The sequence below is a fragment of the Podarcis cretensis genome (assembly GCF_951804945.1).
Source record: "Podarcis cretensis genome assembly, chromosome: 12".
NCBI classification, from domain to species: domain Eukaryota; kingdom Metazoa; phylum Chordata; class Lepidosauria; order Squamata; family Lacertidae; genus Podarcis; species Podarcis cretensis.
The window spans coordinates 15,716,311-15,741,219 of record NC_137181.1 but is presented as its reverse complement, the minus strand read 5'-3'; the positions used below and the strand labels follow the sequence as shown (position 1 = coordinate 15,741,219).

Genomic DNA, 24,909 nt, shown 5'->3' with positions numbered 1-24,909 from the left:
TGTTGGGTGAGTGGGAAGTCACTAGTTTTGTTGAATTGGAATATAACTGTTGAGTAGCAAATGTAACTTTCAATATGGAAAAAGAATCTTATTTTTTAAAAATTAACAATTGAAACTTTGTATGAATTCCTTGAAGTTTCCCTGGGGATAAGAAACAGCTCTAAAAGTCACACCCCTGATTCCATCCTTATTGCATGTAATATGCCCGGCAGTGCACACACCTGGACGCTTAGAGCAGTGCAGAAATGTCTTTTGTTTTTCCTTTCATAAAGAATGTGCTCTGGAGGTACAATAGAGAAGCAAGAGGAGAGATCCAGATTTTTTTAAAAAAAAATTCTTAAGAGGTTTGAGATGCATAAAAATCTCTGAGTTTGGGGAAGTTCAAACTAATTTTATAAACCGTTCACCCAGCTCTCCTTTCCGTTTCCCATCTCATTTTCTCTTCTAGCTAAAAACAAATACAGCAAATACCAGCAGACCTTGAAAAACACATTAAAATTGTGCGCATGGTTCCTCCTTCTTTCAATATATCTCTGCTAAATTGAAACACTGCTATATTTCCAAAGTGACAGCTTTAAAAGAGAAAGATGACACTGGGCTTGAACTTTTAAAAAAGGAAAACATCCGAATTAGCTTGGTTTGTTTTCAAAACTTAGAGCAGGGAGGAGCCCTCTGACCTCTTGTGGAAAGAACACTTATTAGCCACATCTCCCAGATAGATGCTGTGTCACCAGTTCCACAGTGTTGCGTTGTGCCCTGACTTTCGGAAATGGATAATAATAAGAATCACAAACCATGCAGCTTGGAGCGGGGGGGCGGGGTGAGCTGTAATTTTGATTTCACATTCAAATACGTGTTTCTTTAAATTTGTTCTGGGATTGCCAGTTATGTTTGCTCACCTGAGCCTTAATCCTTTCTCTCACCTCATCATGTCAAAATTTACTTTGTCTTTTTATGCACGGACATCAGCAGGAAGCTTCGTGTGGAGACACCAGGGTGGAGTCTCTCTGCCTTGTTCCCTGACTCCTTTTTATGCATTAAAAAAGATAAGCAGTAATCTTGTGCACTCTGCCAACCAGACATGTGGGTTTTTTTGAAGTTGGCTGTCTGTACTTGAGTGCCACACATTGCATGAGAAACCTCACTTAACGCCAAGGGTGTGCAAAGCTAGTGCATAATCCTGCCATTCATTAGAACTCACAGCCATTGTGTATGCTACAATCCTGCAAAAGCATTGGAAAGGTGCAGAATGTGCAACTGGCCACAGGATTTGGCTTTCCCGTTTCCCCCTTATGGTAGCAAAGAAGCACTTGGAAGCATTGTGCAATGCCTGCTGAATTTCCTTAGCGCATAAGAGATAATGGCCCTGCTGGATCAGACCAAAGGCTGCCTAATCCTGCATTCCCTTGAAGGACAATCAGGTGGGAAGTCTGCAAGCAGAATATGAGGGCAACAGGCATCTCCCATTGGACTTGGTACAGTGGTAGCTCGGGTTAAGAACTTAATTTGTTCCGGAGGTCCGTTCTTAACCTGAAACTGTTCTTAACCTGAAGCACCACTTTAGCTAATGGGGCCTGCTGCTGCTGCCACACCACCAGAGCACAATTTCTGTTCTCATCCTGAAGCAAAGTTCTTAACCTGAAGCACTATTTCTGGGTTAGCGGAGTCTGTAACCTGAAGAGTCTGTAACCCAAGGTACCACTGTATGGGTAAAAGCCTCAGCACCTAGGGCTTGCCGATCGAAAAGTCAGCGGTTCGAATCCCCGCGGCGGGGTGCGCTCCCACTGCTCGGTCCCAGCGCCTGCCAACCTAGCAGTTCGAAAGCACCCCCGGGTGCAAGTAGATAAATAGGGACCGCTTACTGGCGGGAAGGTAAACGGCGTTTCCGTGTGCTGCGCTGGCTCACCAGATGCAGCTTTGTCACGCTGGCCATGTGACCCGGAAGTGTCTCCGGACAGCGCTGGCCCCCGGCCTCTTGAGTGAGATGAGCGCACAATCCCAGAGTCTGTCAAGACTGGCCCGTACGGGCAGGGGTACCTTTACCTTTACCTTTTACTAACCATCAAGACTACTAGCTCCCACTGCATGCCATTGGCTGCCAATGGCAAAGCAGAGAAATAAGCAACAGGGTGTACTCCTGATATGAGTGAGTGCACTTAAACAATACAGGGGGTGGATGTAGAACTTAAGATGTTGAGTAAGTAGAACACCCATCTTCACTAAATATCACTTGCTGGAGGAGGAGAAGGAGCACAAGCAGAAGAAGACTATTATGTAGCATCATGCCCTTCTTGTGAGCTTCCTGGAGGCATTTGACTGGACACTATACGAAACAGGATGTTGGGCTGGGTGAGCCTTCCCCAGCCTGGTACTCTCCAGTGTTGTTGGTTGACAGCTCCCATTGTTGGACATGCCGGCTGCATCTCATGGGAATTGGTCCAGCAACATCTGGAGGGAACCAGATTGGAGAGTGATGAGCTTGATATTATTATTATTATTTATACCTCGCCCATCTGGCTGGGTTTCCCCAGCCACTCTGGGCGGCTTCCAACAAAGTATCAAAATACAGTAGTCTGTTAAACATTAAAAGCTTCCCTAAAGAGGACTGCCTTCAGATGTCTTCTAAAAGTCTGGTAGTTGTTCTTCTCTTTGACATCTGGTGGGAGGGTGTTCCACAGGGCAGGTGCCACTACCGAGAAGGCCCTCTGCCTGGTTCCCTGTAACTTGGCTTCTCGCAGTGAGGGAACCGCCAGAAGGCCCTCAGCACTAGACCTCAGCGTCCGGGCAGAATGATGGGGGTGGAGATGCTCCTTCAGGTATACTGAACCGAAGCCGTTTAGGGCTTTAAAGGTCAGCACCAACACCTTGGGTTTGCTGGATGATAGTATGGGAGTCCCAATGAATTCTGTAGGGCTTTGCCCCTTGCCATGGGTAAAAAAGCTAAAAATTATAATGTAAAAGAAATGGAAGAGAGAGAGAGAGAGAGAGAGAGAGAGAGAGCGCATGTCATTCTGCTTGATTTGCAAAATTGATTCAGGTCTCAGAATTAAACTTCACCCATGGAGAATTTGGAGGGATCTCTTTTTAGCACAGAGTGCCTTGATAACAGTTCTACGAAAAGGAGGGACAGAGTTAAGGCAACATGTGCCTTTCAAAGGCAGGATTATCAATAGCATTTGAGTTCATGGTCACACAACCTGAAAACAGATTTCCCATTTTTCATCTTTAATAGCTCTCCTAGCTGGCTAGCAAAAGGTGTTTTCAGTCTCATTCATTTTTTGCAATACTGCCAAAACCGGTGTCCTTTTTTACAGAGTGTGGATACTTAAGAAAATTTATTGTTCCTACACATTGTTTTGAAGCTAGATAATGACTTTTGTCAAGAGCAACCATAATATTTTGCATAATTCCAATTTTAATGAAAAATAGTGGTTTATATACTGATTTCATTTGACTTGTTCCATTTCAGTTTTAGAACTCATTAAAATGTAAATGATAGCAATGGAGAAATCATTCAATTTACGTTTTCATGGGAGTATGAAAAAAAAAAAGACCCGCCCACCTCCCAAGCAAACATTTGGTGCTTGCATCAAATGCCTAGGGAGAGAGATAAAACAAGGCCAGTTGGTGCCTCTGGAAAGATAATGCACTGCAAACCCAGGCATAAGAACATAGCTGCCTTATATTGAATCCAACCATCGGCCTATCTGACTCAATATTGTCTACACTGACTGCTATTGGCTGTCCAGGTTTTCCAATGTGATATTCCCAGCCCAATCTGGAGAGGCCAGGGATTGAACCTGCGATATTCTGAATGCAAAGCAGACACTCTACCACTGAGCTGTGGCCCAGAGTTTCCTGGGAAGAGGGATCAATGGATAAGCCATTCTGGGAATTATAATTCTGTGCGGGAAATAAGGGTCTCCTAACAGCTCTCATCACCCTCAATAAATTACACTTCTCCTGTTTAAAGTGCTATGATTCTGCTTTAAATATATAGTACAGATGGGGTCAGAGATTCTGTCTTTCCGTCTTACAATACTAGAACTTTAACCACCCAAGGAAAATTGATGAACAGACAAAAGGAAGCACTTACTCCATAACCAACTTAAGGAATTCGCTGCTATGGGCTAAATTGGCTTTAGAAGTTGCTTAGGAGTTTATTGCATTTTTATTTCTTTGGAGAACGGGTACGTCCACATGTTCTGTATATTGAGCATTCACCCTGATTAGTCTGCAAGGAGATATATGGTGTTGACTAGCCAATGAGCATTTGTTCTGATTTGTTTGTGGTGCAGTTAGATGGTGTTGCATCAAAGCAAGTGTTCTGCCACACTTTCCCAGTTTATTTCCCTATCGCTGTCCTTCTCACAAAAATGTCGATCTTTAGGAGAAGCGTGTTTGTTGCGCAATCCCTTTCTTCCAATCAAGCATTATTGCGCAATCTGAATTTGCCACTATGTGATTGAATCCTGCCTTGGGTGTGTCAATGGCTATTAGCTGCAGCAAATAGGACCTGAAACAGAAAGTGGCAGTGTGGAGTGCTCCCTGCTCTGGATTCTATCTGCTCCAGTCCGTTTTGTCTCCCCACTTCCAGCTTCCATTTTTCACCCATTCAGCAAACATTCCATGGCTACTGAGTATACTCTGTTGCCATTTGGCTACTTTGGGGATTTACAGACTCCCCCCCCCCCATGCACTCACACTTTTAGGGTTCCCCCAGCAGATTTATTACAGTTTCACAAACCTTGATTACTGATATCTCTCTTTGTATATAAAGGTAAAGGGACCCCTGACCATTAGGTCCAGTGGCGGACAACTCTGGGGTTGCAGCGCTCATCTTGCTTTATTGGCCAAGGGAGCCGGCATACAGCTTCCGGGTCATGTGGCCAGCATGACTAAGCCACTTCTGGCAAACCAGAGCAGCGCATGGAAAAGCCGTTTACCTTCCCGCCGGAGTGGTACCTATTTATCTACTTGCACTGGTGTGCTTTCGAACTGCTAGGTTGGCAGGAGCAGGGACCGAGCAACGGGAGCTCACCCCGTCGCAGGGATTTGAACCTCTGACCTTTTGATCGGCAAGCCCAAGAGGCTCAGTGGTTTAACCCACAGCGCCACCTGCGTCCCTCTTTGTATATAGATGCTGCCATATATTTTTTTTCACATGAGGAGCGACACTCACAGCCTGAATATGTGACACAGAGGTAATGATGCCTAAATGAAACCTCAAATGGAGTATATCTGTGAATGCAAGATGCTGGGACAAGCAAAAGAGAAGAGCAGTTGCCTAATTGTGAGTTGCAGAGAGAGAGATTTTGCCCCCCCCCCCCCCCCCGCCGTTGGAAACAGGAAAAAAGGCTGCATGTACTCACAACCTGATCCTTCAGGGCTCTTTTTATATCATAACCGTGTGCAGTTGGCTGGTAAACAATAATAAATGATAACAGCTTACCACTGAGAGACTAAATTTTGTGGTTTTTGAAAAAGGCCTAATTGTAGCTGAAATACCCACAATACAGCCTAGCGCAGTCACTTTCCTTCTCATCCCAAGGTGCTCATCCGCTATTTAATCCATCTCCCCACCCCATCCATCACGTAAATGAAATGTGGAACAGCCCCATGTTTCTTCAAGAGGCTATTAGCCTGCTAAAGCAAGTATTTGAGTCTTGATTAGATTAAGTAAGTAGACATGGACTTCACATTACAAATGTACTTTCCATTTAATTTATAGCTCAGATGTCAGAAAATCTGATGAACCATAATCAGCGATAAAGCGATACCTTGGTATCGCCAGTCCCAATATATTAAGGTCACTAGTACAGTGCAGTAAAGTTGCTTAAGTCAGTATTCCTATACGCTTTTTTATTTTCAGGAAGTCATAAATCTCAGATATCCCCCCAAAGCGGGGGTACTTCTGAGCTGAAACTGCCTCTGCAAAGGTTTGAACAAAAAAGTACAATCTGCTTTCAGAAAATACCATCTCTGTCTTCTCATATTCCTAGACCTGTGTGCAGTGTTGTCACACAACCCACATCAAGCCTGCTCAAAGGCAGCTTTAAGAGCTATTCTATATAACTGATGGGCACACATCACTTCCAGGAGTGTATCAGTGGAGACTGGTGACCCACCTAGGATGTTTTAAGGCTCTGGTTGCACAGGCCAGCATTGTTACATTTGGGGTGGTCTGCACAGCTAGCACAATTTGTGCATTCAGAGTCACACCTTTCTAAAGAAAAGGTCTGACATTTCCATGCAGATTGCATCGAAGGGCATCTCTGAACCCGAATCAAAGCTGAGGAAGCATTTGTGTAGTCTGAAAGTCCAGAATGCTGGCAAACTACAACTACTGTCACATCACAGATCAGATAGTAAGTGGAAGGCAGGAGCTAAGCACCAAATTACTGAAATGAAAAATCAAAACGTGAGACCCCAAACTGGGAACCTAGCGAAGAAATTATGGAAAGCACTACAGCATTGTCTGAAAGCACCACAAAAAATGACAATGAGAACTAAGATAGACTCAACCACTGCCCTGTTGCACACTTTGTATGTGCAGTTTCACAGTTTTTGTATCTGAACTAAGATAGACTCAACCACTGCCCTGTTGCACACTTTGTATGTGCAGTTTCACAGTTTTTGTATCTGAACTATCAGTGTAGCCTATCTCACAAGGCTGTTGTAAAGATAAAAGGGGGGGAGAGCTCCTGGGAGGAAAACCAGGATAAAAATATGCAACAGGTAGAAACAAATACTGTAATACTTTTAGCAAAAAGCAAACCAGTGATGACAGGCAGACAAGCAGTGGCTGAGTGGGGAAAATGGAAACTCAAGGAGAGTGGAGCATTGCAATATTGTGATTTTTTTTCTCAGTAGGAAGGAAGCCTCATTTATCCAAGGGAGTTACTTCTAAGTAAAGCGTACCAAAGCCAGCAATTGTATTTTATACTGTAAAGGCCGCATACTTGGGGAGTGAATGAAAGAATATGGACACAGAGGAAAGTCCTTAAGCAGACATACCTCACTACACAGACAGGCTCTCATCCCCTGTCCAGCATCACACTAACAGAAACAATGAGTTTCTTCTGCTTTTGTTTTTTCCTGCTGCTCTGGGTAACACCCTCCCTCTCCACCAGCATTCCTTACCTAGATTATTTAGCAACAGTGATTAAATTAATAAGCACCCTTAGCAGCAGCATCTTATCTTCCTAATAAGCATCTGAGCATTGCCTTCACAGTTTGCTTTCTAACTTTGTTCCTAGATGTCCAATCGGCTTATTACTATTACTATTACTATTGTTATTATTATTATTGAAAAGCTAAGAGTCTGGGGTCCTTGTTGGACTGGGGCCCAGAATATGTATACCCCCTATTGACCACCCTGACTCCAACCTAGTAAGTCATAGCCTGCACAAGCCCAGTTTTGACTGACATTGAGTGGGAAGGTTTGAAGGGGGGTTGCATTTCCTGCAACTGATCACAAGGGACAGTGTAACCACATTCAACTGAACAGGTTTACAAGTGGCATCTTCAGACCTTCCTGCTCCAGGTTGGAGAATCACAGTGGAGGGGGTGGTGTGCATTGAACTACAATTAATGAAACCTGATTGAGGCTAAAGTATTATTTGATTTGGCAGTAATTTCCAGAAAGAGAAGTATCAAAAGTGTGATTCTAAGCCTTCAGCTAATTCCATGCTCAGATGTTCTTTCCTTTCCTTTCTACTTTATCCATATGCTTCAGCGCTATGCTCCAGCATTCAAAACTGAGTCAGAGTACTTATTAGTATCTGGATGAATCATAACACCACCATCTTTTTCTTTCAAATGTCAAATTGGTGTAGCAGCAAAGCCAACCCTTAGCATTTGTGGAACCTACAGTTTAAAAAGTTAACTACATTGTCAGCCAAGTGCTGAAAGAAATTTACTCCATTAAACAAAAGCAGTCTTTTAATTCCCTTTGGTTCCAACCATTTGCTTATCATGATCTAGCAGTACCCTGCATCCCAAATCAAACCTGCCAGCTGCTTAGAGTCACAGTTGCATTTCATTTAGTTCCTAAAAGAATCACCCCAATGTCCTCTTCCAACCTCAGGCAGGTTACTTTAGAGCTTTGCTGAGTGGGTGATATTTTTTTCTCGCTGTCTCTCTTGACAAGAAAGGGCAGCCAATTAGAAGTCTACAGTCAAATTTAGTCCCTCAACTCACTGCTTCTTGGACTCGTTGCCTGGTTACAGTGTTGACACTGATGACTCTAGGTGGTTGTCCAATGCCCTCCCTTGCCTTCCTGCCTGCCAGTAGTTCATAGCCCTACATGTCCATTGGCCCTATGTGTAGTTCTGCCCCAGGTCTATATACTTATTGACTCCTCTTTTTTCCAACTTCCTGTTCCTGCTTTTCATGTCATTGTCTATTTTGCCCCACTTCCTTTCTCTTGAACAACCTCCCCTGTACTCTACTCTTCTCTCCTATGTAGCTTACAGTTTAACATCATCTTAAGTGAAATTTCTTCAGTCATCTCTCGGATGAGGCCCTGGTTACCTCAGTGACCTGACTCCTCTGCTTTTCTCCTCATATATTCTCATCTCCCACCTACTGTTCTTTCTTCACCTTTCTCAGGCCCATTTATACCTTCCTTCCTTCATCTCCCACACCTTCAGACTTTCTGTCCTTAGCTTCTCTAGCTCTCAGGACCTCTTCCCTGTCCTTGTTTTTCTTTGATACCAGACTAACTAGAACACCTTCCCTTTCCCTCACAGAAGCTGGACTGTGCAAATCCTATTGTTCCCCCAGACATCTGGGCCTGATGTGCCACCCTGCACAGCACTCAGCCAATGAGTGTCTGAGGCTTCAATTCTGCAAGTGCACCTTACACAACTGTGATTAAAAAAAACAACCCAAGACTGAAATGGGGGTATGAATTGGGGGTACTACACAGGGACATAAGGAAAGGTAAACTGGAACTCAACACATCTCCTGAGCTGATTTCTATAACAGTCTGATAAGAGCAATGTTTCTTTTGCCCAACAGCAGAGAATGCAGGGTGGGTTCACACCCTGATTCCTCGGATGTCTCAGCGCTTGCAGGAACGTTGTAACACTCAGCTCAGCTCGCGGCTGGAGGCGACAGACAACCGCCTCACCACGTGGCTGGAGCCGCCACACGGTAAGTTTTTTCAAGTGGGCATCACATGGCAAAATGTTAATTCTCTGAGTGCTTTATCAGTGTTTAATTTTCATTTGAAATGGAAAAAGAAAGAAAGAAACCAATCTTCTTTAAAAATGAAGAGGGGAAGGGGAATTTCGGCTTTGGGTGTGGAGTGATGTTTTGTTACTATGAGGATACAGTCTTAACTGGAAGCATCTCCTTGATTTGTTCAAATATTTATACCCCAACTGTCTTCAGCAAGTTTGGCAAGCTTCTGCCCTTGCAGATACACAACCCCAAGAACTGGAAGGGATTCAGGGTATCGCCCAGACTGACCACCCCTCTCAAAATAACACGCAAAATGCAATATATCATACAAAAAAAATGTTCTGCGGAAACATATATATTAGGCAAAATTGCATGTGAGTTTTATATCTCCTAATGTAAATTAGAAAAAACCCACACAAAAATACTGGTGAGTTGTCATGAGAGCTTTTTATGTGGGGGGTGGGGAAGAGAGAATCTCAAACTTCATGTAGGAATGTGGAAAACTTTATTTAAGACTAGGAAAAAATGAGAATCTGGGGTCCGGGAACAAAATTCCAAATCAGTTCTTTGCATCTCCTGTTGTGGGTGGATATCTTTTTTATTTCTTTCTTTTAAGAATCTGGCTGGTAATGGTGGGAAAGCCCTTTCATTCTCTGAAACCTTGCAGATCTGCTACCAGTCAGAGTAGACAACACTAGGTTAGGTGGACAAACAGTATGATCCGGAATAAGGCAGCCTACTAATCCTGGATGGTGCTAGTAGTGCTACTAGTAGTGCTAGCTCAGAATAAAGTTGGAAGTTGGTAGCTGAGCCTCAGGTTGAGACTTCAGGTATTCTGATGCTCAGTGCACACACATTTAGATATCCTGTGAGACTCTTTGGTGAAAGGTGGAGCTGGTAAGAGACCAGGACCAGTTCAAGATCTTTTGCTACCACAGGCAAAACAAAACAAAAAAGTACAAGAAGATTCCCTCTCTTTCCACATGTAGAATCAGCCAGTGTTTGGCTCATATTTTGGCAGTGGGGATGGGACAGCATCCTTCTCTAGACCTGGGAAACAGCAGCTAGTTTAGGGGATGCAGGGCAGTCTAGTTTAGGGAGAATCCTAAGAGACTACCCTCCTGTCCCCCAGCATCTGCCACCTGAGGCAGCTGCCTAACTGTGCCTAAAAGTAGAGCCGGCCCTGGGAGGGATAAGAAGGCGCCTTAGGTTGCGAGGTCTGTGCTTGGGGATTAGAAGCACCTGTTTTTCTCTATTACATGCTCTGGCTCCCTAGTTAGGTTTTAGGTGCCCTGCAAGACCTTGGGATAATGAGCTTTCTCCTGCATCAGGTTTGCCAAATTCAGTCTGTAGTTTTGATGTATGAGGATGGAAAACATTAAGGACATTATACACACAAGCACACCGTTTGGCATGGGCTGTTTCTTTCCCCACAATTGATTTGCTGCGGTGTCTTGTAATTTATTCATGCAAGGAAACAATGATGGATGGTGTAAATTATTCTTCTTTTTCCCTTTTGACTTAAATAATAATTGCCAATATCTCAGAACTGTATGGAAATATAGGGGGAAGTCAGTATCCACAAAGTGTTGTAAATTGTGGTGTTTGGTGGTAGCTTCCCCCACCTTCCTCCTTCAAAAGACATATTTTTTTAAAAAAAAGTTTTCACTACTAAGGTATTGCCCTCATTATGAATGACATTGCTCAAGTTGTTATTCTTATTTTGCAAAGAGGGGGTTCGTAGAGCATCTTAAGGCTGCATAAGGTGTGAGGAATCACATCTAGCAATAGAAGAAAATTAACAAAACACTTTAATTTAAACGCTAGGTTCTTCGAGTCTGTTCTTCTTGAAAGCTTAAGTTCCTTGTAAAGTTTTCAGTCATTTTTCCTTAAGGCAGTCTCTTCCGCAAAGGAAAAAGTTGGACACCCAGCTAGCAATATCCCCTAGGCAGTTTGTGCTAAAAAGTGAAAACCATAAAAGCAAACGATAATCTCTAAAAATCAAACAGAGTAAAACCAACCACTGATCAGAGCTAACTAACTAAAATTGACAATAAAAAGCATACAGTGGTACCTCGGGTTACAGACACTTCAGGTTACAGACAGACTCCGCTAACCCAGAAATATTACCTCGGGTTAAGAACTTTGCTTCAGGATGAGAACAGAAATCATGTGGCAGCAGCCCCATGAGGGAGGCCCCATTAGCTAAAGTGGTACCTCAGGTTAAGAACAGTTTCAGGTTAAGAACGGACATCCAAAACAAATTAAGTTCTTAACCTGAGGTACCATTCTATGGTCAGCTGGCTGCCTCCCCTGCCACAGCCCCAACCTGGCAGCTGCTTGCTCCCTTCCCTTGATTTCTTCATCTGTGCTGCCCTTCTAGCCGCCATGATGGTGGCGGCGTCAGTGGTGGCAGAGAGAGGCCAGCCAGATTGGCACATACATCGACCGCCTCTGCTCTGAGAGGCGCCTCTGCAGACCGCCTCTGAGAGGAAGTGTGGTGTAGTGGTTAAGAGCGGTAGATTCATAATCTGGGGAACCGGGTTCACGTCTCCGCTCCTCCACATGCAGCTGCTGGGTGACCTTGGGCCAGTCACACTTCTTTGAAGTCTCTTAGCCCCGCTCACCTCACAGAGTGTTTGTTGTGGGAGAGGAAGGGAAACGAGAATGTTAGCCGCTTTGAGACTCCTTCGGGTAGTGATAAAGTGGGATATCAAATCCAAACTCTTCTTCTTCTGCTCCGGCAGAGAACTACTTCCCCCACATACGAGGGTTCCGCTTTATGAGGGTTCATCTTTCTCCCTGAGCTCAGCGGCAGCACTGGAGGGATGTGTGTGGAAAGGACATTCTGGGATCAAGTAAGAAGCAGGGATGGCTTCTGTAATTCCAGGAATATCCTGGGGAAATAAGGACACTTGAAGGGTGTGCCAGTGTACCTTATAAAGTTTTACAAGTGTTGCTGCATTAACTTCTTTCTCTGACTCCACCCACTAGCAGCCCTCAGAAGGTTGCCACCAAGCGAATGTGGCCCTCAGCCTGGAAAAAGTTCCCCTCTCCTGCTTTAGCTGCAACAGCTGTTGTCCTTCCCTGTAGCAAATGGCTCAGCTTGAGCCGTTTTGGTCGACAAGCACCTTTGTCTTACCTTCCTCCTTTTCCGTTTTACTATTATTCTCGCCAAAGCATCTACGTGACCTTTCTGCTGGCACAATCGTCGTCCGGATTGCATTTCCTAATTGTGCCGCAGCTTGACAACTCCACAGTTTGGTCTTGGGCCAAGAGGGATATTGTGTCGCCGCTCCTTCTGGTAGTCATGAACCCTCACGTTCACCTCTTAAGGCCTCTTGCTGGGCAGCTGGACGCTTTTCAAGGATAGCTGTGTTGACTTTGAAGTCCAGCCAAGCTGATGTAGCACAACCTTCTGCTGCAACCCTCCGAGGAGCAAAGCAGCCTCCCCACAAAGTACTTTCATATGGCGGACTGAGCAATGTCTATTGAGGGTGAAGGGGAAATTAAAGTCCCTTGGTTTCCCCTCCTCCTGCCTGCCAGAAGTAATGGCCCATGTACACCAACGGCAGATCTACTATTATGTTTAGAGGAGGGACAGCCAGAAAATTAGCTCACTTCCCATGTGCACTGGGTATGTTTCTGCTGCTACAGCGAAAAGGAAGAGTGAGGGAATTCTCCTGCTTCAAAGCAGAGGGCTAGCTGCAGAAAAACAAAATAGTATCGCCACCAATGGCACCTCCAGGGTCACTTGAAGGTGGTGATATTGAATATTAGCCCAGTTGCCATCATTTCAAATTTGAAAATATTACCTTCTTTCCATCTGTCCTTCAACCCTGGCCTCACTATTAGAAATCATCATCATCTAATAGTAATAAGAACTAATCAGAAAGATTTATATACCACTTAATAAAATTTTCAAGCCGTTTTCAGAAAATAGTATAAAATATTCATAATGAAATTTCTGTTCATAAGAAAATAATGATAAAACCAACTCACTTTTTTTAAAAAAGTAGACATGATAAATTTTTAATATATATTTAGATAAAATGAACAACTTTAAAATTAAAAGTGCATTGTAAAATTACAAGGCCGGGTAGGCTTAATAATTATATAACTATGCAAAATGTATTGCATTAGGGGAACTTGCTTTGCAAAAATGCGTACCATAGGCAAAATTGTTTACAAAAAATGCACACACGAATTTTGCACTAAAATGCTGGTGAATTTTCATGAGGCCTTTTTTAAAAAATTGTGAATTGATGTAGAAATATGAGGGCCTGAATTTAAGACTGGGAAAATGAGAAACAGAGAGAAACTGAAATGGACAGATCTGCCCATCCCTCTCTCCCTCCCTCTCCGGTGGTCACGAGTTGTGCAGGCCTGATCTATACAGCAATGCTAAATGGGAGGGTTTTGCAAGATCTCTCTTACGCATCTATCATTGTGCTTCCATCGTCTCCCACAGCAGTGTTAATGCAAGTGGAATTCCCTTCCCCTCCCTTTCTGGCTGCACTGCTGGCTGTGCCACTCGGGTCTTGACTTTAAAGTATTGTGCTTTTTATCCCTTTGCTCCAGTCTGCTGCTGGTGTTAATGTTTAGTGACAGTTACTCAGTGCTAATGATCACCTTTGGGGATTTTTCAGAGTGCTTGCCTCTTGCTGGTCACTGGTGAAATGTAATCAATAAATCTGCCAACCCAGCTTTTCATGCTGCCTTTCCTCTTGGAATTGAATGAACACCACTATTACTGATTTGTGACAGAGTCCCCCCTTAGCAGCTAAGGGAGCCCCCATATGGTATTCGGCCAGTCCGACTGATCTGCAAAATAGTCTGGTAAATCTGAAATGAGTGGAAGGGAGAAGAAGGACTGTGGCTTGCCACATAGTTGTTCCGAGATATGTAAGTCCTGTTTCAAATAATACACAAAGGAAAATCAGGACAGAAGGGTAATTTATGGCCGTGTTCTGATTTGTTAAAAGTGTGCTTCTTCCACATGTGCCCATTAACATGCATTTTATAGCTACAGTGCTGGTGTTCACAACATGCTTTCTTTATGTATACAGGCAGCCCCCCATTTATGCGGGGGTTACATTCCGAGGCACCGTGCGTTTAAGTGAAATTGCATATATTCAAAACACAGTTGGAAAAGCCTGGAAACACATTCTAAACCTCTGGAAACCCTTGAAAAACTATTTTAAAAACCAGCAGCACTTACCAGACTGACTGCCAAACTGCACCAAACTCCACCACAATCACTCCCTCCAAACCTTCTTGCTCAAACTCTAACTCTCCACAGGCCTCAGCGGTCGACACAAGGGCTCCTGGGATTACTAGGGGCTGTTTTTGCACCTTTTCTGTCCTTTCTGGGCTCTTTTAAGGCCATTTTTGCCATTTTTAAAGTCACTTCCGGGTTCAGCACAATGGTCACGGTTACACATTTTGATTGGTCATTGCCTGTATATATGTATGGGCTAAAGGGACGCGGGTGGCACTGTGGCTTAAACCACAGAGCCTAGGACTTGCTGATCAGAAGGTTGGCGGTTCGAATCCCTGTGACAGGGTGAGCTCCCATTGCTCGGTCCCTGCTCCTGTCAACCTAGCAGTTTGAAAGGACGTCAAAGTGCAAGTAGATAAATAGGTACCACTCTGGCGGGAAGGTAAATGGTGTTTCCGTGCGCTGCTCTGGCTTGCCAGAAGCGGCTTAGTCATGCTGGTCACATGACCCAGAAGCTGTACACAAGCTCCCTCAGCCAATAAAGCGAGATGAGCGCCGCAACCCTACAGTCGGCCACGACTGGACGTAATGGTCAGGGGTCCCTTTACCTTTACCTTTATGTATGGGCTACAGTCATCATTCTCTGCCTGCTAGCACAATGGCTCTTACACTGGCAGGTGCATGTGTTTTTTATGTTGTCTTTAATGATAGGATGGTATCTGCAGAATACCCTCTCCTGCAGGACACAGTGGTCATTTGGGTATGTGGGGAAATGAGGAGGGGTTGGGTCTGTAGGAGGTGTGGTGATCTTTTAGGCGTTTTGTTGAGGACAGTGCTGTGTGAGCACTGTGATAAACCTACATTTGTGAGCAGTGACGAATCCACAGTATACTGCAATCTGGCAGTGCAGTAAGTTCATGCCTCAGTGGTATATGTGAACGTGTTTTGGGTGTCTAGCCTCTGACAATAAAGACCAGTAGCCACAGAAGGAATGAGCTCCTCTGCCAATACTGACAGCTCCTCAAGGGTGCTGGGTGCGAATGCTGGCCCAGATGTAACCCACCCTGTAAGTTAGCTCTGGTATCCACTGGATATGGTACTGCATGTTTTAAGGGGCACCAGCAGAGAACTTCATTCTTCCTTTGCTACCTTAATACCTGCTCAGTTTTCTCATTTGAAGAATGCACCCAAGAATAAATTGGCAGTCCCTTGAGATTACAGTGGTATCTTGGTTCTGAAACATAATCCGTTCCGGAAATCCATTCCAAAACCAAAGCGTTTCAAAACCAAGGTGTGCTTTCCAATAGAAAATAATGCAGAATGGATTAATCTGTGCCAAACTTTTAAAAACAACCCCTAAAACAGCAATTTAACATGAATTTTACTATCTAACGAGACCATTGATTCATAAAATGAAAGCAATAAACAATGTACTGCAGTCACACAATCAATCCATAGCTGAACCGGGTTCTTCACGGTCACACACAAAAAGAGCCACACACAAAAAACGCAAAATAAATAGCAGAGACAGACAGACCTCAGCATAACACTCGAAACAGAAGCGTGACACTCAAATCAGAAGCATAACACTCAAAACGGAGCACATTCGGCTTCCGAAAAATGTTCGTAAACTGGAACACTTACTTCCAGGTTTGCAGTGTTTGGGTTCCAAGTTGTTTGAGTACCAAGGCATTTGAGAACCTAGGTACCACTGTAGTGGGGTTTGTGGCATGTGAATAGTTTCTCCACCTCATGCAAGACGTACTAATTAAAAGGATGAGCAATGTTTTCTTGCCTTTTGAACGAAATACCTACGGACACTGTTGTCTGTTTATTACAGCAGATCACAGTGTAAGCTGACATTTATTTTTTAATCAATGACTGGCATTGCTATCCTTTCCAGCTGCTTTCTGTGGAGTAATAAACGACATTGGGATGGATGCCAAACCCTTTCCCAGAAATGCATCTAGCAACAGTGTTATTTGCTTTACAAGTTCCTGACATGGGTTGAATATCATCTGTAGTTTAATGGAGGGCCTTACTTACCATTAATATGTGTGTGTGTGTGTTTGTGTTTGTGTATATTCCGGGGTGGGTTGGTTGGTACTTAATTGAGATGGCTTCTGATCCAACAGAAACCTCAAACAATCTCTTCCTGCAGCTTTACAGAAACAAACCTGTTAGCAAATTGAGGTAGATGTTGATAAATTTAATGAAGGACTTTGAGGACACAGCAGGCAGCTAGGCAAGGACAGAGCAGGAACAGGAAAACCATATCTGCTCCCAGATGCAAATAAGTCTAATGCCATCTACTGACTAGATCATATAATGCTGCTATCCACATGTGTGTGTTTGTATTATACAGACATTTGTTTCTTATATATGGCCACATTTGCAGTGGGACCTATGTGTCTGGTCCCAAACGATCTGAGTTATATACATTGTGCTTTATGGTGCTGTGATTGTACAGTTTGAGCTCACATGTTAGGGCCAAATGCAGACACACACAATGATCAACCCGTGGAGTTTAGGCGCACCTACCAAATGTGACTAAATGTCTACAAAAATGCATATGGCAAAGTGTGCATAAAAATGCACATATTAGTGAAAATAACATATAAAATGCATTCTATGAGACCAAGTTGCTTGCATATTGTACATATTAGACAAAATTGCATAAAACATATTAGGGTAAATTTGCACTAAAATGCTGGTGGACTTTCATGAAGATTTAAAAACAAGTCACAAAAAATTGAAAATTGACATGAAAAGGTGGATAACTGAATTTAAGACTGGAAAAATAAGAAACTAACATTAACAAATACATTCATCTCTACCTGTAATTTGAGCAGGGCATATCAGCCTAAGTCCATCCCATTCCATTTTTCTTGACTCTCATAGTTGCCTGCCTTGATTTGGGGGGGGGGGTGAGGGAAGAGGAAAGAATTCATGAAAGTTCACATTTAAATTGTATGCATTGTTGCATACATTTTTGCATGCATTTCCCCTAAGAATGTTTTTTCTTTTTTTCCTGTAAATATGCATATTTTTTCCACATTGAAACTTCACTGCATAATCCAGAGAGATGCAAAATTCGATGGGGAAGGAAGTGTTGAGTTAGTAGGGTCATGACCATCAAATTGAGTCAGTCCGCTGTGAAAAGGAGACCAAATGAATTACTTATCCATTGATTATATGTATATGTATAAAATTTAAGTATATGGATATCGTTTATGTATTTTGTTATGTGAAGCAGTTGATATGCTTTTATTGTACTTCTTCTATGTATACATAACCTATTATAAACTGCTTTGAGATCTTTCAGATTGTAATTGGTTTATAAATCCAAATAATCCGTACCTCTAACTCATCTTCCTGTTCAAATACCCAAATTATCTTAGCGATGTCTTCTTCTGTCATTTGCTGAACAGGTCCACACACAGCAGCAGCTATTTTTATCACTGTATTCCAGTAGATTTCAGTACATGTGAGGTTTAAAAGATTGTTTACGACTGCCTTTCATCACTATAGTTAATTCTGCTACTTTTCTCAACTATGCTCTGCATAGATTTTTTTTTTTGGGGGGGGGTTATGGGATAGAGAAGAAATAAGGACTACACCCAGATTTAATGCAAACTGAATCAAATTCCTCCTCCATCCCTAATTACAGGTAAACACGATTTGACTTTCTTCTGTCAGTTATGATCCACAGCACTGGCCCTAATGAACTGACATTTTTTAAAAAATTATTGTTCTTCTAAGTGACTTTAAATATCCTATTTAATAGTTTCTGTGGGATCAGGGACTGAAGGAGACGAAAACAACCAATGGATTTCTCCACCGCAAGAGCCTTTTTTTATATAATGTTTCATTTATTTTCTTTCCCCCATTCCTTACCTGGCACAGCTGTCCTTTTTTTGTGAATTTATGGTGCATTTCTGGGCCTGTAGGTAGAAATGTCCTTGTGTTTCTCTTGGGAATAATTGGTATGAAGGTAAACATTAGCTGCTCTGCTTGGGGTGTTTCTGAGCAACACAGAATAAATGTTCAGGGCCTAAAGTGCAGGCATGTGATTGGCAGGTCTATTACAGCTGCCCTGTGCTCTTTCTTGTATTCCTTTTTATTAGTAATTACGATATAGGGACTCAGTCTTCGGAACACTGGGCAGGAGGCTTACCGACGTTAATGAGATGGTTGTCAATAATAATCACCAGAAGTCGGGGTTTAATTTGGGACCAAAACTTACCCGGGCCAGAACCAGAACCTAGAATCCATCCCTTGGACGCAATGTAAAATTTACTCTCTGAGCACTCTGAGTGTGAATGCCTCTGAGCACTGGAAAGACAAAGAGGTCCGGCCCTATCATAAAGTGATAGAACATTTATCTTTTGCTTTGTTCACTCGTGCGTCCTTTCCTGCTACACAGGGTGCCATTTGCATTTTTCTATTCAGGCACAACAATATTTTGGGCCACTTCTTTGCTCATCCATGAGTAACTGCAACCAACCCAACTCCCCAAATTGGCTGAAATGAAGGGGAAGGGCTTCTAGCTACAAGGGTGGGCATGAATCACAGCATAGATGAACTGTTGGCTTACCTGGGAACCCTTAACTACGGCGGCCTTCCAATGTTGTTGGACTACAATTCCCATCACCCCTGACCATTGACCCTGCTGGCTGAGGCTGAAGCGGTTGAAGTTCAACAATATCCTCTGACTCGCTGGGTGGCAATATGGCAGCATCATGTTGCAGGTGCATTGCGACCACGGGTTTCTTTTGCAAATGTGCTTTTGGGTGCAGCTCCCCTTTTGGGTACAATTCCCCTGAAGAAAGGGCAACTGATCCCAGGATCATGAAAGATCTGTGCTGTGAATTTTTAGCCGTCAACGGGTGGCGCTGTGGGTTAAACCACAGAGCCTAGGACATGCTGATCAGAAGGTCGGTGGTTCGAATCCCCACAACAGGGTGAGCTCCCGTTGCTCGGTCCCTGCTCCTGCCAACCTAGCAGTTCAAAAGCATGTCAAAGTACAAGTAGATAAATAGGTACCTCTCTGGTGGGAAGGTAAACGGCGTTTCCGTGTGCTGCTCTGGTTTGCCAGAAGCGGCTTAGTCATGCTGGCCACATGACCCGGAAGCTGTACGCCGGCTCCCTCAACCAATAAAGCGAGATGAGTGCTGCAACCCCAGAGTCGGTCAAGACTGGACCTAATGGTCAGGGTCCCTTTACCTTTTTTAAATACATATTTGTTTGCCTAGACCAGGGGTCGGCAACCTAAGGCCCATGGTCCCCCGCCGCCCGCTCGGTCGGCTCCTGTGTGCCGCACTAAACCGGCGCAGAGCAGAGCGGGGACTGCCTTCTGCAATGCTGGCCGGCTTCCCATTGGCTGCAGGAAGCTCCTGCAGCCAATGGGAAGCTGTGCACGCCTCCTCCACACTGGAAGGAGCACCGGAAATAGCGTTTGCGCATGCTTGTGTGCGTGCGAGCACTCTGGCCCACAGCAGTGTCTGTGGGACCATGAACTGGCCCAAGCCACGAAAACTTTGCCAACCCCTGGCCTAGACTTTGGGGACATAAATGTGGCATGGGATCTAGTAGTCCCTGGTATTGTGCTTCCTGTATTGTGCCATGATTTTAATTTTGTAGTTTCAGTTATTCTATATAATCATAATCATCATAGCATTGTCTCTCCAGAAGCTTGCCTAATTCACCCCACACCCAGGGTTGTACCTTGCTAAATGCTGCTCAGAGCAGACATACTGAAATCAGTGAAGCTAAGGTAGTCATGGCCACCAACTTCAGATCTACAGATACCATGATTATGCCATGAGTCTCTCGTGCATTTCCCTTAAAAGCATGTCCTCCATTTGCAGCTGCCTCTGGACCTTCCTTTTTCTGCTTGGGGGAAATGGTTAAAACACACACACACACACACACACACACACACACACACACGGTACATTTCAGATGCCTCAAATTACTAACACCAGCAACTCTATTAAGACTAACTTTTTTATGTCCGCAGTCCTGATTCCTGTTGTATGTTTGTCAGCGCCATCACAACTCAGTAAGATTCTTTCTTTCTTTCTTTCTTTCTTTCTTTCTTTCTTTCTTTCTTTCTTTCTTTCTTTTTTATGTTGTGATACATATATGAAATATTTACATAGTACTACATATACATTATATTTGTAAATTCACATTTTCACATTTCTTTATGTACCAACATTTAGTCCTTTCTTATTTTCTTCTTATTTCTTGCCCTATGTCTTCCCTCCACCCATGCGTGACTTTCTTGTTTTTATTTTATAACTTTATTATTGTGATTGTATTTTTGTATCTTAATAATTAAACATACATTCTTGTATATCTGTTTAACTTAACTTTGTGAAATCAGTCTATGCATATCAATACATTTTTGTCGGAGCATCTTTTGGTCATGTATTCTTCTACACACTTCCATTCCTGTTTGAGATTTTGGTTAGATTGCATTCTAATTGTTGCCGTCATTTTTGCTAATTCAATCATATCAAAAAAATTATGTTGCCAATCTGTCACTGATGGTACTTCTTCTGATTTCCAATTTTTAGCAACCAATAACCTTGCAGCGGCTGTTGCATATAAAAAAATTCTCTTCATGTCTTTGGGGGTGTCATTTGTTATGATTCCTAAAAGGAATGCTTCCAGCTTTTTACCAATTGTTGTTCTAAACATTTTTTTTCCAACTCAGTAAGATTTTATCACGCACAATGTATTAACTGGTTGCAAAATCGTAACCTCGGCATTTTGGCCATAAGCAGAAAATTCAGGGCAAAGTAAAAACCCCATACTTAACTCAATGCCATTGTGTTGGGAGATGTTGAACTCTGGAACATTTTCACAGCATGGGCATTTTCATCCCTGCAATCCAGAGGGCTGATGGAGCGAATTAAGAATGGTGAGGAAACGCCTTGCTTTTTGTGGACTTTGTCAGGAATTATTATCATTACCTGAAAAAGCAGTGCTAGCAGTTAGCATTCAATAATGGAGGGAACTTTGTGACAAATCAGTATCATTTTGTCACCAAAAGGGGAAAAATGTGGGAACTTAGTCATCTTCTAAGAGCCTGCTGGGTCCATTTAAGACCAGCGTCTGAACATCATCTGCCCACCAGTATAGTATGACGTATTAATCTTTTTTTACTGCTTTGCAGCTTGATTTGTGGCTCTCATTTCTCTACCCCGAAGGCTATGGTTTTCTAAAGTGACGGTTACACTCAGATCCTTACAGGGAGCAAAATTACATACATAATACATTTATGGATCCCTTTTAGTTACTCCGTAATGGATTCCGTATTATGGATTTCTCCCGACCCCGAAGAATTTTGTAAGAAAGGGAGCATTAGGATTTCACAGAGGTTATGACTCCAGGCGGGATGTTGCTAAGCTCTTGTTCCCATTTCCTGGCAACGAAATGAACACAGATGGAACATCGGTGCAACTTTATTAGGTATTTTACACCACTGCCATCCCCAGAGCTTTGCTTTCTTCCTGGTGTTCATAAGGCCCCTAAATATCAGTCGCAGATTTGGAAACGTACCCAGGACATGAAAAGGCAACATGATCAAAACAAAGTGGCGTTTTTATTGTATATTATTTTAAGTGTGCTTTACCGCCTTGACCTTGTTTTCCCTCGTAGCAACTATGCGGTACGCGGCACATGCAGTGCCATTTTTCAGAGGGAGAGCTGAGCGACTTGAAGGGCACCCAGTGAATCTGTAGCCTGGCGAACGCTTTGAAGCCTGGTCTCCCAGCTCCTGCCCTCTTATCTGCTGCAGCAGACTGGCTCCTCATAATAAGAACAACATTGGGCGGGAGTGGATAATACTCTGGTTTGATTGCTCCCTTGCGCATGATGCAGACCAAGAACATGCCTGTCCCACGTCTGATGCCCCCAGGAGTCTTGGCATGTGAACATCCTTTAGTGGCACCCAGTCTTTGCATTGCTCTTCCCACGCTATATGGGAGGCAACTGCAGTAGGAGGCTTCCCGAGAATGCTTTAAAAAAAATGGTTTATTCAGGCTATCCCCAGTTACCTTACTTAACATTTGAGTGTTGCATTATATTCTGCAAACTTGGGATTCTTGAATGTTTGTAATGATTTTAACAGTTACATAACTAACTAAATAGCATCCCGTGTGCACCCTAGAATGTGTACCGGGTTCTAAGAAGCAATGTCGAGAGGTTCCTAAGCAGAGGAATTGATGAGAAAAGAGTTCCCAAGGTTTCAAAAATGACTGCTTTAGCATAATGACCACTGCTAAATTTCAACTTCCATAGTTGTGGGGTGGGTGGGTGGGTGTTTTAAAAAGGAAAAGTTGAATGTAACTTCCCCCGCCCCTTGAAGGATATAGCCTATGCCTAGAGCCTGTCAGCAGGATAAGATGAAGCATAAAGAATGTGAATAATTTTAAAATAAGTGGCCAGTCATCATTAATTCATTTTGTGCTCATTACAGTGCCATTAATCATGATTTATGCATTGGGTACTAATACGGAGTTGCACTGAAACTCTGGTTTGCCTCTAATTTTATTTCAAGAAAAATAATTGGATTGCTTAAAATTTGACCTCTTCTGCCTTGTTTCTCAGTTTTTCAGAAGTGATGGCCATGGGGAAATTAATCATTTTGGTGATTGGCAAACGAGACCCACAATTTTTTTTCCTACCTCTGAACCTAAATCTAGGACAGGGCAAAGTAAAAATCTGGGAGAGGCGACATTAAATTGGGTGGTGGTATCATTCAAATCAAGCTGATACATGCATTGTACCAGTGACCGTAATGCTCCTTAGAATCAGATGCAATGATTTAGTTCCAAAACTACTTTTTCTACTACTCCTAACTAAAAGGCCCTGCTTGCCACGGCATACTTACCTTCACAATAGCACACACACAAAAATTCCCCATGGAAGAAAGGACAAGCGAATGGCATAAGTGTCAGGACTCTCTTCTGGGATCTTGGAGTATGGACTGGAAAATGGCTCTCTAACTATGGCTACTTGTGCTAGCTGTCAGATTCTAAAGCCACTACAAGCACAGGGAGGCTTCACTGACATGTGTGTTTCCTCATCTGAGGTGGGGTTTTTTATTCTAATGTCATCATCAAAATGGCTTTATTTGCCTCTTTACCATATGTGTACACCAATTTTCAACCGTAATGGTTCTCAAAGAGTCCAAAATGCTGATAAAACAGCAATGTTCAGTTCAAGGAGCAATTAAAACTGCTATGAGCAGGTAAAAGAGAAGAAGATAGAAAATGTCAGCGTCAGTGCTCCAAAATTTTCAGGTGAGGTCCAATCAGAGGCTCTTTACTCCCCTCCTGAACTATCAAGAGGAAGTACCAAGCACATTTCAAGAAAAAAGAAATTTTATTACGTGGGGCCGCTACTAAAAAGGCCCTGCTGCTTGTCACGGGCAATCTAAACTCTTGACGAGCAGGTCTTAAAGTCCAGTCAAGCAGGGAGGAATGTTCAGGAAGGTTCCTGGCTGCCACCAACTATTCCCGCTGCCTCTGTCACCTCTAGCAGATGAGGAATGTATTTTCAGATGGGGGGAGCTTAGAAACATTTTGAGTTAAAGCAGGCAGAGTTTATGGGAAACTCACCCATCTCTAATCAGTCTTGAATAGCCAATTCATAGGTTGCTTAACTATGCAAAGATGGGGAACGCATTGGAACTTTTGTTCACATGGAATAGTGAACTCCTCTGGCCTGAGGAGCTGCCACCAGGGGTTGTCTAGTTGACAGGGATCCATGACGAGGCCTTCTCAGTGCCATTTGCAGAGGCGCCGACTTGGGCCCCAGACTGCTGCCACTCTCTGCCATCTCTGTTGGGGTCCACTGTAGCCGTGCTTTCATGGTAGCGGTGGGGATGGGCAGTGGCAAGGTTGAGGCTGCACAGGTCCACCAGCAAGAGCACTGGATTGACTCCACCACTTTGCCAACGCTGACCACGCCGCTGCCCTTTCCAACCCTGCGCCATCTTGATAAATGCCAGTGACACCACAGTCGGGAGGTTGGCAACACAGCACCACCCTGTGTCAGGGAGCCAGCCAGCAATAAATCACACAGAGTACATGAAGTTAACTCTTTATTAGAAGAAGCAGGGCCTGCTCATGGGAGCTAGGCCTAATGAGCACAGCAACTCTTCTCAGTAGGTCTTGCCCCTATGATGTAGTTGCAGGGGTTCAAGGTCCCCGCTTTCCCAAAGCTGCCTAAATCTCTTCATCCCCCAAGTCGTTCCCAAGCAATCTGAGACTACACTGATGTGATTGTCTCTGCCTCTCCCTTTTCATCCCTCTTCTGGTCCTGGGAGACTGGAAGGGTGGGGAGCTTGTTGCAGCAGGAAGAGAAGACACCCTGGCTTCTTCACCAGCCTGATTCATCTCTGCCTCTTGGTCTCCCTCCTCTCCTATTTCTGCTTCTGGACTCCTCTCTGCCACAGACTCTCCCCTGCTCAGTAAGCCCTG

The 24,909-nt window shown here is 43.6% G+C and overlaps 1 protein-coding gene across 9 annotated transcripts in view; it reads left to right on the top strand.

The window, feature by feature from the left end:
- ADARB2 (adenosine deaminase RNA specific B2 (inactive)) overlaps window positions 1-24,909 on the top strand; it is a 387,063-nt gene that overhangs the window by 127,769 nt on the left and 234,385 nt on the right. For 6 of the 9 annotated variants that reach the window (XM_079946709.1, XM_079946706.1, XM_079946708.1 and 3 more), the window contains exon 2: window positions 9,025-9,159. The exons of 2 other annotated variants lie outside the window; for them this stretch is intronic. In XM_079946709.1, the coding sequence (XP_079802835.1) occupies window positions 9,025-9,159 (135 nt within the window). The remainder of the gene's footprint in view (window positions 1-9,024; window positions 9,160-24,909) is intronic. One more of the 9 variants, XM_079946707.1, reaches the window with a different exon arrangement.